The 17,378-nt window shown below is 36.8% G+C and overlaps 1 protein-coding gene across 6 annotated transcripts in view; it reads right to left on the bottom strand.

Annotated features, from left to right (window-relative positions):
* The window catches only part of ZCCHC2 (zinc finger CCHC-type containing 2), a 49,491-nt gene that overhangs the window by 25,843 nt on the left and 6,270 nt on the right, over positions 1–17,378 (bottom strand). For all 6 annotated transcript variants that reach the window (XR_010883373.1, XM_067290957.1, XM_067290955.1 and 3 more), the window contains exons 2-4: positions 9,158–9,269; positions 5,826–5,902; positions 3,260–3,331 (exon numbers count right to left, since the gene is read on the bottom strand). Coding sequence is in view for 5 of the 6 variants with exons in the window: in XM_067290957.1 (XP_067147058.1) it covers positions 3,260–3,331; positions 5,826–5,902; positions 9,158–9,269 (261 nt within the window). In the remaining variant the exon portion in view is untranslated. The remainder of the gene's footprint in view (positions 1–3,259; positions 3,332–5,825; positions 5,903–9,157; positions 9,270–17,378) is intronic.

Below are 17,378 nucleotides of genomic sequence, written 5' to 3' on the forward strand. Positions count from 1 at the left end.
GATCCTTCCCCGTACTCAGCCTTGGCGAGGCCACACCTGGAGTGCTGGGTCCACTTCTGGGCTCCCCAGTACAAGAGAGACATGGAGCTACTGGAGCAAGCCCAGCAAAGGGCTGCTAGGATGATGAAGGGGCTGCAGCATCTCTCATATGAGGAAAGGCTGAGAGAAGCTGGCACTGTTCAGCCTGGAGAAGAAAAGCCTGGTTTGGGGGGGGGGGGGGAAATCTTATCAAGGTGTTTAAATATCTGAAGGGAGGGTGTAAAGAGGATGGGGCCACACTCTTCTCAGTGGTGCCCAGTGAGAGGACGAGAGGCAATGGGCACAAACTGAAACACAGCAAGTTCTGTCTGAACATGAGGAAAAACTTCTTTACTGAGAGGGTTACTGAGCACTGGAACAGATTGCCCAGAGAGGTGGAGTCTCCTTCCTTGGAGAGGTTCAAAAGCCATCTGGTCACAGTCCTGGGCAACCTCCTCTAAGTGGTCCTTCTGGAGCAGGGGGGTTGTTAAACTAGATTATCTCTAAAGCTCCCTTCCAACCTCAAACATTCTGTGATTCTGTGAAAAATTCTCCATTAGTAAAGAGCATTCCAGCATTTAAACCAAAAGTATTTCCTAGAACAAAGATCTTTCACACTTCCAACTTCCAAAATAATATACTGGAATACATGAAACCTGATGAAATTAGTCATTTGTTTTGCTAAACAGGACTGGTGCAGTTAAAAGAACAAAGCCATAGCAGCAATGTCTTTCCTCAAGTTAAAAGCTGTGCTCTTGCTAATCCGGTTAATATCTCCCATCAGTTATGATCAACAGCACTAAGTAATTTACACTAGAGCAGCATCTTCCTCTTGTGCATCTGAAATGCATCCAAACCAGAGTGCCAGCTGAGTATTACATACTGCTAGTGGAACAATAGCAAAGCACTGTAATTCTTTCACTGAATGAAGTGCTACTAATAAGCAGACGCTATGTCTAATGCAGGCAATTGCCTGGTAACATACATAGGATGAACTTGTGGAATCCAGACACTGTTAGTACAATGCTATTGCCTCTGAAGTATATTAGATATAAAATCAGACCGAAATGCTGAAAGCAGCTTTTCTGAACAGACCACTTAGGCTTTAATATGTGCTATTGTTTAGTACTACCCAATCTTTCAGTCAGAGGTATTCAAAAGGTAGACAAAGCTACTGCAGATGCATGCAAACTTCTTCCTGTTCTGGTGTTTTGTCTTCAAATTTGTCTAAAGAAACAGACGCAACTTTTTCTTTAAAACTTTCATTAAAGGGATTCAATTCTTTTTAGTAGTTAACAAAGATTCAGAGTTAAACAAATCCAAGATTAGGTACTTACTGCCTTAACTCCAAGATAATGAAATAGCCTTGTTGCTTCAAGCTTGTTAATCCTTCCACATACATGGGAAATTTTCTACATACAAGGAACTTATGTTTATCATCTAAGGAAAGGTGCTCTTTAAAAGTAAGGCACCAGAGTTATCCCATGTACTACCTTAGCTTTTCCCACCAATGCTTCCACTCTGAAACAATTTTTACAGTTATTTTACACCATCCACAAGCTTAGAATTTCTTTCCAAGTATTTTGACCATTCTTTTCTGTCCCTACGAAATAGAGCCTGCTACCTAATGATGCCATGCAAATCAGAAATAAGGATAATAAAAAGCAGAATGCAAGTATATGTGAACTGAATAGCACTTACACTTTTTCATTGTTTAAAAGCAAGATACAAATTTGAACCTGGTTTATTTAACGATTCCCTCTTTCTTTTCTTATGGTTATTAAACCAATACAAACCAAAAAGACTTTTCAGCTATACACATTCTCCACAGAACCACCTCAAAAAGCTCGTAGCAGCTTGTGGGTGTCTTTCTCATATCCCTCCATCTTCTACATATCAAGATGCTCTTGGGGCTGGAGTAGTCAGCCAGCATGCGGAACACTCCACTTCTGGAGAGTTGCCAGTCAATTAGACTGGACAGCTCTGCAACTGTACGTTTTTGATCTTGTTTGCCAGGCTCTTCCTATTACTCCTCCTGGCAGCAAGTAGGTACTGGAAGGTCCATTTCAGAGGCTGTTGTGCATCTCCGCTTTACAGGTAGTGGAAGAGAAAGCATGCACCTCAACAGTACTCATCCCAAGAGCTGTGAGGAGCTTATATGACAGCCCTGCTTTTAAGATTCTCTTCAGTAGCAGAGATATGCATGCTGTGTTACGGGACACCCCACCTCCAACCAGGTGTTCCACCCATAATTCAAACCCTCACAAACAAAGCTTTAGGAATTCTTGGAACTAGATACTCCAACTAGATTAAAACAGCAAGTTAATATTTCTTTATTTTTACAACACTAGAAGACATCATATTGATAATTCATACAGTAAACAACACAATGACCTTTGTAAAGTAACATGCTTTCCACTTGCAATTAACATTGCAGTAAGAACACCAGATGCTATCAAAACATGCCTGTAACAGATCTCTCATTAGGGCTCTGAACAGCAAGAATTTTAGATATAGAATTTGCCACAATAGGTAGAACCCAGCATATTACACACTGGCAGTGAAGTACACAATTCAAAGTCATCACATTTCTGGGGTCTCATGTGGCCTACACATAGATGCATTTCCTGTTTTATGAAGAAAAAGCAGGAGGGAATATGTGTATGTACACATACACAGAAGACATACATGTCTTCATTTACATTTGTATGTATATACACATAGTTGCTAGATTTTCTCAAATTTAACTCTTTAGGACAATGAATATATCTTTGTTCTACTGAAGAATACAGCAGTAAAATTAAGAACTGTAATGCTCATTAACTAAAAATAGCAAATGGTGCTCTGCAAGTCATTCTAATATGGACACCAGTAAGCAAATGAGCAGTGCCTGTACCTATACATTAACTCTGTGGGTAATATTAAAAATTTGTCTGATAGTTTTAAGGTAGTTCAGTTAAAACCATAGGTATATGAGCAGTTTGAGATGAGCCAAACCCTATCTCCTGCTGCCAAAACTCACAAACATTCTATTGAACTTCACCTGTCAAGCTGTTCAGCGTATTCTATATTTTAATACCATAATATACGTGATTTAAATGATTAATACAATTGTAAAGTATGAAACTCTAATAGCATGCTTTTGTTTCTGCAATTACATCCCAGAAATCACAACTCTCCTATATTACTTCTGAAGTTATAAGTCTGGTATATAACACTACTTCTATACTTCAATACATACTTTGAGCAGGAATTCCTGAAGCTCCTGGTGTGTTTTTGTTACACATGTTACAGAAAGATCAGACCAGGTTACCTGATAAGGAGGAGAAGAGAATATGGAAAGTTACACATTTCTTTTCCTAAGATCATACTAGTTAGCAGATTTCAACAATTTTATAGTTCTGACCACCTCAGTATAATATGTAACATGTGCAGCTAAGTAAATACTGGACAAAACAGGGATAATGTTGTACATTTTCAAAGACATGCACTAATTCTGAACATACATTTTAAGATCACTTTAATGATATTTGTGAAAAAATATAACGGGAGAAAATTCAGATGAATGAAGTGAAGCCCCTGATGATTACTCACTGACTCCAAAATAAGTCAGGTAAAAAGCTGCATAATTACAGGACTTGTATCAGACAGACATTGTTAACTCCAAAATCCAGGCACCAGAGCAAAGGACTGAAGGTCAGATATACTGTACAGTTCTTCCTGTCATTATCATGACTCAAAAATTTTTTTGTTTATATTATCTATAAAATATTTTTATCTGTCTCAGGCCTGAATCTTACACAGTCATATAAAAGTTGTTGTAGGGTATATTTCATAAGAAGTACTGCAATTTACTTAAGGAATTGCTCAAGAATAAACATTTTGGTATATTCTTGTATCCACGTTTCAATAGCTTATTGTTCTGACACAACATGCTGGTAGTAAAACAGCACCTTCACGTGCATATTTTGAGGAAAAAAGAAGTAAGCTTAGTTAGATGAGCACTGCCTGGCTTTAAGTCCACCTCTGAGCTTAAGATTCCCATTACATGCATGGGAAAATCCTGCTTAATGGAAGTGGACACGGCAATTTATAAACATTCATTTACTCTAAAGAGCTGATAGGATAACCTTAACCACCAACTGCCTTCAGTTTAGACCCCAGAAATGCCAATTAGCTGCTACTCTTGGTGACCTCAGTTGAGAAGCTATGATTGTAACTGCTGCTATAACTTTAAAAAGGCAGTGCCTAGCTAGGGAAAGCATAAAGTGATCTGCAGAGAGGAGCAGAGTATATAGCCACACAGATGAGAAAAGGAACCTCTTCCCTAAAGGAACTAACATGCAGGAGTTTCAAGTTTACTCAAATGCTTCCCAAAATATCTCCAAACATCCCCTCTTTAACAAAGAAATTCAAAACCACTGTCAAATCCATCTACATGCTAGATTTCCAAAATAGTTTTGTGACTTTAATTTAAATATTAATAAACCATATGGGCAAACCTCTCTTATCCACTAGTACTTCTTACCTAGTACCAAGTTTACAGATTATTCTGTAAAAGGATCTGTGGTAAAATTCAGATGTTTGGGTAAGTTAACTTTTAAGACTTTGAAGACTAAATTCCACTTTATTCTCCTCAGCAAAAGAAGGATGAAGAATTTTAGGCAAATTCCAGATTAAGGCATGATCAAAAAAGGATATCAGTTGGCACTACTTTACTTCAAAAACAGGAATAGCAGAGATGTCAATTCAACTCTGATTTTAAGCTTCTCATAATACCACAAAAGACAAAATCCTGTAATCCACATGCACTTAGATGATACAATATCAAGCTCCAGGATCAACAGATCAATCTTCATCTTAAAATAGCATATTTAGTTTGCATCTTCAAAGAACTCTCATGAGCCAACTCAAGTGGCCAGCTACAATGTTCCATTTACAACATTCTTTTGTCTTGGGGAAAAGTAAAAAAATAGAGAGATTTAACTCTATGTCCAAGCCTGGTATATTACCAGGCTCTTGCATCTATTTGCCAAATGACTCATAAGTTAGTCAGTTCTCACTAAGAAAATTACTACTTTAACTCAGTTAGAACATCATTGCCAACAGCCTTGGCAGCTATTATTTAAGACCTACAGCATTTAATACCAGACCTCAGTACTTAAAGCTTCTTTTCCAAACTAGCAGCAAGCAGTGTTTCAGTTTTGTTTAAAACTCACTCGTGTAATTATCTTATGTGTTGCCTCTGGCTATTACCAGATATGAAGAACATACCAGGTAGGCCTTCAAATTTGTTGGTTTTTTTTAGTTTGTTTGTCCTTTACAAAGAAAAAAAAAAAAGCAGTTTTGTCAAAAAACACAAGAGCTCTTCTTGTGACAAACAATCATGAAAGATCTAAGATAACCATATGACTCCAAGCAGTACATAGCTACAGACACAAGAACTGCACTCCTATGCCATTCTAGGAATGAAACAACTAGTTTAGTAGTGATGAAACAACTAGAATTCTTTATAATGCCTCCCTCAAATTACCAAAAGTGAAGTCTCCTGGAGTAACATCAAATACCTGGCTGCAGCTGGTGCTTTATATCTCCCCAACTTACACCCACAATTACAGAAAACACCTGCTCTGCACCCAAAAGAAAGAATCCAAAAGAATTATAGAATAATTTCAAGAATCTCTGAGGAGTCTAATGCAATTAAAAATTGTCTTCTGAGTAGATACTTAAAAACAAACTGTATACTTCTGCAGTTCACAGATGTCATGAAGACATTTACTCTAACATTCTGGAGGTTATTTGCTTACTTTGAATGTGTATTCCAAATGTTTGTCAGCCCTTTTTCTTGGTACTCCTTTCAGGGTTATCTTCTCAATGTGTACAGCTGAAAGAAAAATAGTTTACTGTTTATGCTAAAATTGCATTTTGAAAATGTATCCATTTACCTAGCTACTCTGAGAATCACCATATGGTATTTACTGGCTCACACAACCCCACTCCTTCTCAGATGCTATTTTACTATAACAAACTGCAGGGGGCAGAGGGAGCCATGTTCTCAAAGTATTTCTCTGGCCTAACCACAACCATTTCATTGCAAATCATGAGAGTTTGTGCATTACACAAGATCTTATTCGGGCCTACCATCGCATAAATACAACAACAGGCCTTGTGATCGCTACAAGCAAAACGACAATTAAACAGTTAAATTGTGTCTTTATTCCAAAAAGTAACAAATGCTCAAGAAAGCCTGCAACAGTGCCTTCCATCTCCTTGTTTCTGAAACATCAAGCAGCAGTGAGAGCAAACTAAGACAGAAGAACCAGATTTTTGAAAGGCACCAAGGTGGAAGACAATAGCTGGGGAAGGCCTGAAGAAAACAGAAGTGAATGTTAGCAAACAGAAGAGGGAAGAGCAGAGGAAGAAAGCTACTACAATCATACTGTAGAGAACATCATTAGATTGAACTGAAAAGGGAGGCAGGTACTTCAAAGTACTTTGTTCCTTCCCCATAGTCTATTGTATTTAGGAATAGACAAGTTCCGGCTGTGACTTTGTAAGAAATGGCACTGTAAGGCTTTCAGGGTCTGGGGATTTTCTTTGGGGACAGAACACTGTTCAGGTAATATTCTTCATAAAAATCATCATGCAGCTGAGATGGCATTTTCACTTTTTCCTTTCCTTCCCTAAGAATTTAGTAGAATTTTATTCCTTTACAATCATTAACTCATCTTGAAGTGTAAATAATTTTAGCTAAAACCAGTTCTTTATCAACCCAGCATCATCAGTGCTTCCTTTCAATGCTTTTGAAACACTATTTTTATTTCTGGTGTCTTATCAGCTCACATTTTCCTTTCAATATTTAACTGCACTTTTACAAGGAATGTATTGAGAAGTACAGCCTCCTGTGAGTGTTTGTTAAAAGCTTATTCTTGCTAATTACCATCTTATCTAACTTAACTATAACAGAATTCATTTAAGATGTTTAAAGCATAAAACCAGAATCCCCATCTGAACACGTCAGTTCCAAGAATGAGAGAGTTAAGCATTAATAATCTCCTTAACAGAATAATAAGCAAGCATATAAGCCTAAGCATAGTACTATAGCTTTCAACTCCTTTATTAGAAAGGCTGACAAATACTGAGTTGGAATGGTGTACACTGGCTGTAGCCCTTTGCCTGGGAGTTAAAGAACTTAACCAGTTTGTTTTTAGCAGCTGAAGATGACTAATTATTCCATAACCAAAGAAATCTGAGATGAGCTAAGGATGTTAGGTAATAACATACATCTGTATACCATAAGAAGTCAAATGTTTAGTGACCTTAATTTTTACATGTTTGGTGTAGATAATGCTCTATTAGAAAAAGGAGTAAGGCATAATACTAGTTTCAGCTCACTGAAATTTCTTAATGGCCAATGTTAAAATGGATACCATCAGCTAATATTCTTAAGTTAATAAAAATGCTGGTTCCCATGACTGGAACTGAGAATAGTGTTTTAAAGTTGCATTATTTCACTGCATCCATATATTTAACACACAATTGTGAAAACTAATTACCACCATTAACATTTACATACAGACAACCTCTTTTCTAAAAACATTGTGTTTATTTTAAACTAAAGTTAAATGTATTTGTCCTCAAGTACAAGTAAGTTTTCTTACACAATAAAGTGTTTTAACTTCCTTAGCTTTTTCTTTTTTGCTTTTAAATGCTTGAGCTTAGTAAGTAATACAACAGGTAACTGGAGTGTTGCTGCTGCACATCCTTAGTTTCACAGTTTCAACAGGCTGCTTTAAAACTCTTTCCATAATCAAATTTTAAACATTCTAAGCAGCTAGACCAAGAAATGTTTGAATATACAAGCCAATAAGGAGTCTTCCACCTCTAAATCTATTTTGACACACACATACATTCACTGTGATTAAGTCATACATATATACGTAACACTGCTTCCATCGTAAGTATCAGTTAAAAATTATAACAAACAGATTTATCAGAACTGAGAATAAAAAACACGTTTTATTATCAGAGCTATTTCTAACCCAGCGATGAGCTTTCTGTAGCAAGGACTCCCTTTCTGCCATGTATTTATACAGCAAATATCACAAAATGATTCTGAACCTTCACTGTCATTTCCAACTATGGTAATACAAATACTGAGCAATAGTTAAGTACTTAGCTAAATTCAATTACTCAACTTTTCTGTTCTTCTCTTACATCATTCCAGAGTGTTGCTAATGATGGTCTTCCTTTTGTGCTTCTAATTTGTGAATATGAACATTTCATACTCAAACCTCTATAAAGGGATTTGAAACGGGTTTGTTGTCTGTAATCTGCCATAATCTCTGTCTGTAATTTTTGCAAGAAATTAAAAGTCTCAAATTGCCTGCCTTGGAAGTGTAATTAAATCTCTACAGTATAGACAAAGGGACATTTATGAAGACAAAGGGAAAAGCAATAGTTTTTCCCAAATTGCTAGCTCTTCACTATCTGTAGGATAGTGTAGGCTAATTTTGAGTAGACAAGTGATTTGCTAATCTTGTTGGAGAATAAAGGGTAAGAAAAAACCTGTTTTCAATAATGCTCGTTTCTTCAAAGAGAAGAAACTGTACTGGCAATTGTACAGAAGTTTGCCCTTATTCTCCCCAAAAGAGCCAAAAGACGACTTACTTCTCTACAGAAAGCCTCTCACTTCACCAAGCTACCAATTCTATAAAACCTGTTAATATGTGTTTTTTCTTTCTTTTTTAAGACTAGTCATACAACTGAATCAAACAGCAAAAGACATTCACTGCTTCACAGTATCTCCATGTTTAGTTTTGCTTCAAAAAGCAGAACAATGTTAATACAGTCCTGTTAAACTTTCTTGATTTTTCCCAAACGCCATCTCTCTTTTAGAAGGAAGCCCATTTGCAATCAACTTTAGTGCATGCAGTCATTAGCAGTTAGCTAGAATGACAACTTGTCATAATAAAGAAAAGACCAAGTAGGTAGCAGAGAAGCTATTACGCTTACCCATCATTGCAGTTTCTCATCTGGATGAGCAGGAAGACAGATGTAAGATTTCTACAACTCCAAACTGAGATTAAATTTCAAAAAAACCTCAAGCGTTCCTCAAAAGAAACTTCAGACTACATACCTTCTCGCTGAGGTCTATGGGAAGCCATTGGTAGTCCATCATGAGATGCTGTGGTTCGTTCTAACAAACTGGTCTCATTACTCGACATGCAGTCATTATGGGAAAAGTCATTCTAAATTGAGGAAGAAGAAGAAAAAAAGAAGCTTTAATATATATTATCAAAGCTTGCTCTTAAAGAAACAAATTCTTTAAAAAAATAGCTTCTTATTTTGTACTCTGTGGGAGAACTACGGAAGTTTTTGACAGTGGCCAAGTAGCACTCATTAGTAATTTTGTTCCTCACTTTTTTTAAAATGTCAATTATAAGCTCCAATGGCTCATTGACCTTATTTTAAAAAGAGGAGGGATGGGACCTTTAGGATATCTCAGGGTGGATAATTGAAGATTATTAGCTCAGAACCTCAATGCTAATTTACTGTTAGTATGAACTCTTTCAATTTCTAACCTGTGAAATAATCTACTCACTGAATTCTAACATATTCTCCCCAATTATATTCATGTCCTATATCTTCATTTGGGCAGCCCTGTACTTCACAGATCCTGTTTATTCTTTAACCCCAAGTTTACCAAGTGCAGGAATATCACCTATAGTTCAGCATAATGTAAAGTATGTTCACTTCAGCATGGTCCATCTGTTTTTCCTGTCTAGGCGATACTGTCATTGAGCCTGTGATTTCCTCTATACAGGAAACCATGAATAAACTGTTTGGGCAGTCTATCATGACATATGGTCCTAGCAGCCAAATACATGCACCCCTTGCTAGCTAGATACTGAGAACACAAGCAGCTGCCACTAACACCATTTCTTCCACAGAGAAAAGGACCAGATTTGAAGCCCAACTTCCCCACATTTGCATGCAGACTTCAAAATAAATGCCAAGAACCACTACTGTGTTAATACAATGCATCAGGAGGGGACAGAAAAGGAATTCATAGAAGTCACATAACATCAATGGATCTCTCAAAGAAAAGAAAGAACAAACTAGAATAACAAATTATAAACTAGTAGAAAAGCAAATGAACTTGAAGTGGCTGTTCTAGGACCTATATAATTTCTCCCAAATTGAGATAAAACATTAATGTATCATTTCATATGTTCTTCTATGATTGCATCTCTTAAAAAAAACACTCCCAAAAAACCAATCCTCAGAAATATTTTAAAACCTCCAATGACTTCAGATGTAACTGTTCTTGCCAGCCGACCAGTGCAATTGCATGTTTCCAGTAAACTACATATTACCTTAAAAAGAAACATACACAAAGAACTAGGAAATATCAGTAGTTACTAGTGAGTTTCTGGACTGATCTATTTTAAGCGGAGCGCTTCTTTTTACTTTTTAACAACTGGTATAACGTGAGCTTAGTACATACAGGCAAGCACATAAATATCATCAGCATACAAATACTATAAGCTTTCTGGGGAGAGGGAAGTGCAAAAGAGGAGACAAGAAGGCAAACAGACAGGAGAAACCACCCCCTCTCTGATAGGAAATGTTTTATTAGCTATAGTACTGATACTGTATCACCCTTATTTAGACAGGTAATACAGACATTTCTCTATTTAACACTACAAATCAATGAAAAACTACTTTTCATCAGCACGGGAAGCTGAAAACAAAGATTAGGTTTCTTGGGAAAGCTTTCAAAAGAAGCAAGTTATATAGGGGGCATTCAGTCCACCACAAATATTTAGCAACTGATCTGCATGAAAACCAGGAGATAAATATCTACCTTATTAGTAGTTCTTAAATAAAATTACTGAGAGAAATTGATACTTTTTGGAGAAGATGCATATTAATAATTCAAAGTCTGTTACTCTCATTCAGGATGAGAAGCATTACTCTATTAGAAGACTCATAAGAGATGAGTAGAGGAAAAAGGTAAAAACTTCAGACAGTATTCTTCTTGTCATATTTAAATATAGGAAGCATGGGATTCTGGAAATAAGCTTCAAAATATCAGTGAGAGATTTTTTTTTTTTTTTTCTGAAGGACTCATGCAATGTGATGGGACAAATCAGCAGCCAAGACTGCTGACCTTGTTTGGTACCAAGGACCCAAGACTAGCACAACAGGCAGGCTAGAACAAGGAAGCAGAGAGGTGTCAAAAGGCTTCAAAACCCCCTTGCAATTTTTTAATTCTTCAAACTTTTCAAGATGGGACAGATGTAAAATTGAGCAAGCTGTAGATGTTTTAAAGGTGGTTTAGTCTCAACTATCTTGGGTACAAACTGTGGCAACCCATAACAGTACAGTACATACAACTCATTTAAGATCTGGATAAGTATATAGGCAGCAAGCATGCCCTGGGCATGCTGTTAATCCAAGTTTCATCAGTCACATCAACAACAGCAGCATAAAATTAGTAGATGAACTACTATGTGCTTTTACCCTGCACTACAGATGGTCTGAGGAACTGACAGACATTTTAGCTATTTCATCTAATTCAGTATATGGTTTGCATTTTACACTGAGTGTCAGTAATTTCAGGTTTCAAATCAATCTGACTTTAAATATAGAGCATGTTTTGCTTCCTCAGGATAAAACTTGCACCAATCTCTAGTCATTCAGTAGACATCCTCAGCAAACTCCCTTACTGACCAAAGCACCACATCACACCTCAAATTTCTAATAAATTCTGAGCATAATGTCAAACCTGAAACAAGGAAGGAAAAAAGCTGCACATCAATGAAACTGCATTTTAATAACTTCAGAAAATTTGCAAATTTAGTTTAATAAAAAAAGTTCACAGATGCAAGTTGGAGAGAGCCACTTTGAGAACTCCTTACTATTACTATTGTGTCAAATATCATACTGTTTTGTCAGACATTTCATAACGACTTTGGTCATAACCAAGACCAAGTACTTGAGTTTTTAGAAATTAACTCCTAGTCATGCATTATTCACAAAATTGTTAGCATTTGAGCATTAAAGTTATCCTGTTAAAACTGTGATACCTTTAAGACCGTCCACACAAAGCACTAATACTATGATTAACTGGTTGTACCTGAGCTAAATAAGCTAACAACTTTAGCACATTTTGCATCTTTCTGACATAAATCAAAGAATCGAACCAAAAATTTCTAGAGAGAAAAAAAAAAAGTCAATTCTCCAGCAAAGTCTTCCTGAAGCTACAGGCAAACACTTGACCAAAAGGAGCTTCGATTCTATACATACTATGTACAGCTGACAGACGTTTGCATTAACTTTGTCAGAGGCTCTCCAACTGTTAAATTTGTTTTACTTTTCTGAGATGTCTTTTTACACATCTAAAATTGTGATCTGAAGAGCTGAAGGCAGTGTTCCATTCACTTTAAGAAGCCAGCTGGAACTCTGACAATCAAAAAAAAAAAAATTTTTTTTAAAAGGTCTCAAATGGATCCGAAAACAATTAAATTTAAAGTCACTCGACACTCCATTTAAGGTCAGGTTATTTGTTTTGATTAATGGAAAAATAGTCTACAGTATTTAAATCTATTTTGATAAATAACTGCTGGTTACGAAGTCAAAAAATGAGCTGCTTTTAAAAGAGAGGTTTTGAAATAAAATTTATTTCAAAGAGATTTTTTGCTCAGTTCATGACAGAAGCATTAAATATTGCTGCTACACCTTCTATAACTAGAACAGGTAATGTTCCATCTATGATAGCACTCTCCGTATGAGCTGAAATACATCCACATTTGAATGCTCTAACTGCAAAATATTACATGTTTCAAATCTGCATTTAAACAAATCCTGACATCTCTGGGCTTAGGCCGACTTTATATATCATCATAACTGTAAAAATTTTCACAATTTATTCATTTTTTCACCATGTTAAACCAAAAATATACATGTATTTTGTGGATAACATTCATAACACATACTGGAATGCAGGTGGTAGACAGCAGAGTATCTAGAGTAGTCATAACTTTACCTCACGGCTTATAGTCTACAAAGGTTGTTTCTGTGCCATCTGCAGTTCCTCTGCTGAAGCTGCATTATGATTCTTCACATTTGAAGGTTAGTTACTATGATGGTCCTACATCAAGCACTCTTGACGGACTAAAATATACACGTGGAGTGGACAATTATAGCATGCAAGTGACTGGAAACAGGGTCAGCAGAGGAACTCTAGCTAGTCTAGAGGGCCAATACATATTAAGAGTAACACAGCTGGGTGTTACCAGCTATTCCAGTGCCAGTCACACCACAAAACATGAGCCTTTTAAAACTGTGGTATGCTGCTAAGGAGTTTCTGTTGATGGTCATGCAGTCAATTAATAAATTGGATTCACGCAACACATGCAATATAAGGTTAATTCTTGCACAAGCCTTTGTTACTGTAAGACTTTCACATGTAAGATTTCCTGCAGTTCATCATTCTGCTGATAATGATTAAAATATAGTGAAGAAAAAAAATGTGAAAGGCCCCAAATGAGTTGCCAGATAATTAATTTGATAATCACACAAATCTCTGACTGGCTAAAGGATTAACTATATTTCTCCTTGAAAGTGAAACAAGGTGAAAGCGTGCTTTAAAAATTGCCTGCTCTTACAATCTAGAACAGAGTTTTGCTCCTGAGACATCATTCCTCATAGGGCTAAAAGCAAGTACCATACTAAAGAAAACACCTGCCACTTGAGGTGTTTTTATATTCATGAGAAACAAGCACCAAACGACCCAAATAGCCATGCTGCTAAGGAAGGATGTTGCTCCATGTAACTAATGTATGTGAACCAAGCAAATCTCAACTAATCTACATATGACAAATGTTCAGACACTGCCTTCTGTTAGCATAGATGGCTGAACAAGACATGTCATGCTGGTATTGTTTTGGCAATATGTAATGAAATCTGCTATTGAATAACCTACTAATGGTCATGAGCAAGTAATTGATGCACATGAGTGTTCTGATGTTTGAATTGCACTTTCATAAAAGAACTATTCACACATCAGCTCTGATGAACACTGTTCAGGGTAACCTGCTTACAGCAGTTGGATAGCTTGATTAGTTCTACATACCAAAATATGAAAGCTTATTTTTCTGTAAGGCTTCGGTAAAACGACTTTTAAGGACAGCACTACTTAGCCTTTCATGCTCTATAAATGTAAACTGGCATTGACAGTTTACTTATTCCTTCATTCACATAGAAGTCGGAACTGGCAAACAAGAACATATGCTAACAAATAAAGAAGGCATCTTCGAAGTACCAAGATATAACTCATGACACCCGATCAACTGCAGCATCCACACCTTAGAGGAATTTGAGCGATGGCAGAATAATCATTAATAGATCTGGTGCCAGATTTAGGATCAGTGCCATATGATTTGCTCAAACCAATCCTTAGAACCCACCACTCCTTATTGCTTCACAACTGTGCAGCAGCTTACAAAGGCTAAACATCAGTTTTTAAGAGTCAGCTGAAACTGCACATGCACTTTTGTGCTGCTGAACCCCTTCTTAATGACAAGGGCAGCAAAGAGGAAGCCTTACTCAGCACTACGCACAACTACATGAACATACTATCACTTAGCGATTCTTGCTGTTGCTTGCATATTGGAATAGAGCATTCATGCTATCTTACACGTAAATGGAAAACCCACACACACATTTAACACCCACAAATGCAAAAATACAGGGCAACAGTGGACCTCCAATGCTTCAAAATTTGTTTAACATTAACAACTGTTGATGCAAGGCAGTCTCCCGTGCAAGAAATCCACTACTGTCTTGGACAATCTGTCAGCCAAAGGCAAGGTCCAGATTGAAGGCAACTGTTCAACTGACATTGTTGCTAAAAGTTACACTCCAGGTTGCAAGCTTTCAACTAAGCAATTACACCAACTGTCCTATGGATCTGGGACACAGAACTGTCCTACAAGAACAGGATCAGCCTCAAGATCTAACACCACAAAGATATACAGAATGATCTTTCTTTAAGCCACAGACAACAAACAACTTAAATGCTTTCTTGTTAACTTATCTTTTCACAGGCAGAAGCAATTTCCAGAATAATAATGCTTATTCCACATAAAATCCTGTCAATAAATCTTGCTGCTCTACAATGCAAGAATTTTGACTTTACTCAATTTTCCTGGTGTCAAAGACTCTGGTTAAATCAAGGACCTGTACTTTGGAAACTCATAGAAAAACTCCACTACACAAACAAGTTTGTATTGAGACTGTTAGGTGATGAAATGCATGGCATAAAGGCTACCACAGCCCAGCCCCTCTCCTCCAAAAAACATTATCAGGGAAAAGCCAGATATATGGTTCAAATGGATAATGTACAACTGCCCTATTAACTCATATCTAGTCAACTGGACTGCATACAGAGAAAGCACAGTTGCCCAGGAGTACTTTAAGACACATTTGTTTAGTAAAACTATGCTAAGACCTCACCTATAAGAGGCAGCAACAAACACTATGAGGGAGACAGAAGCCCTTTTGAAAAAACAGCAGTTGTTTCAGAGAGAAAAAGCATTTCAGATGAAAGCTTCAGTAATCATGTATTTACCAACCTGTGGCACCGTGAAACCATGAAAATCTTGAGACAAAAGGTGTACCAACCTCTAACGCAGCGCTATTAATTTCAACTATCAAGGCCTGCAACAATGCCATTTGAAGAACCTGAAACATCAGCTACAGCAGTGATTTACAACATTGGAGGAATACTATACCTCGTGTTTGCTAGAGACACAGCAAATGCTTTAAGTTCCATCCGCATACAAATTTTTAGCTGGACTTAAGCAGCAGTTTCAGTCCAACCTAGCTAGCCCATGACAAAAATAGAGAATTTGAAGCTAAAGCCAGTAATGCAACAGTTTAGCTCATGTTAATTCATTCCCAGTTGGTTGCTAATCCAGCAACTTTGTATAACTTCAGTATTGTTATCATTGTCTATTCCGCGCATAAGAATAAAGTTACTTGGATGTTTTAGTTCAGACTGATGTGCACAAAATATTGTCACAATAGCCTAGAGTGACGGAAAGATTTCAAAAACATTTGCCCCGTAGGAGTGGTTCACTGAAATACAATTAGTACTAGTAGTAGAGAGAAGACAATGCCTTTGTTTCTACTGCTAACTACTGGCAGAGGATAATATGGAATTTTGTCCAATCCTTGAACTCAAAGGTCTAAGTCGCATACTTTAAAGTATTCTTTCACATATGGCAATTCTGAACAACAGAAAAAATCTCTGTCATTTTCTTATCTAACTCTTAAAACTCTTCCCAAGACATTAAACCCCCTTTCACAGAGACCTGTGTTTTTACTTTCTTCTCTCCAAAAGGACAAGATTAAGAGGCTGAGGAAAGGCAAGAAGCTCATGAAGGAATGCAGTTTCCAGCTAGATTTCTTAGCCTGTCCTCTACAAGCTTTGATTTCTAACAGTATAAGCCCTTAAGACTTGGAGGATACCACGGAAATTCATCAAATATTGGAGGAAGTCTAGATATTTCATTATTAATTACAGTTAATGGAGAATTAACTTACTTAGAGGGAACTCTATAGACTTTAGTGGTCTTACAGATATAAGCCTGTGCAGATGTCTTACAGATATAGCCACCTTATTGCTGTTCCCTCCATCCTCTTCCCCAGTTCTTTAGAAAGAATTGACAGCCCTCAATTCTCCAAGCCCAGTGAGATCTTGCTATCTATAAATAAGCAACACTGGGTAACACTGAAAATCCGGTCATAGCTTAACAACAGTAAGATAAGTCCAAGCATTATCAAGCCATGGCCTTCTTTGGGATGGCCTCTGCTTATTTAAGACAAGGGAGAAGAAACTGAAATGGGAAACAGTAAGAGGATGGTTAACTCTTGTATAAAGAGACTCAGGCAAGACTATAAACTTTGTCTTTACTTGTCATAATACCTCATAATTAGAGCTAAACATCTAAAACAACTGAAAGCAGTGAAAACTTTCACTCTGCAGTTTCCTGGAGCATTAGCACATACATTTTAGACACAGAGCTGCTTCCTTTTAGGCACTGTATTTTATCTAGTTTTGAATTCCTTTCCAGAAGACTCCTAATAAGGTTTCTGGAAATCCTTAACTCCAGTTTACAGCTGGAGAAATTCCTGTTCAGGGACAAGGGTGTTCAGATCACTAAAAGAGTCAGAACACTTTGTATCTCAGTATGTAAAATAGCATATACAACATTAGTATTTTCCTGGAGCATACCACTATTTAAAACACATTCGCCAACAATAAAATAACATTTTTATTTTTCTGT

Source organism: Apteryx mantelli, chromosome 2 (assembly GCF_036417845.1).
Source record: "Apteryx mantelli isolate bAptMan1 chromosome 2, bAptMan1.hap1, whole genome shotgun sequence".
NCBI classification, from domain to species: Eukaryota; Metazoa; Chordata; class Aves; order Apterygiformes; family Apterygidae; genus Apteryx; species Apteryx mantelli.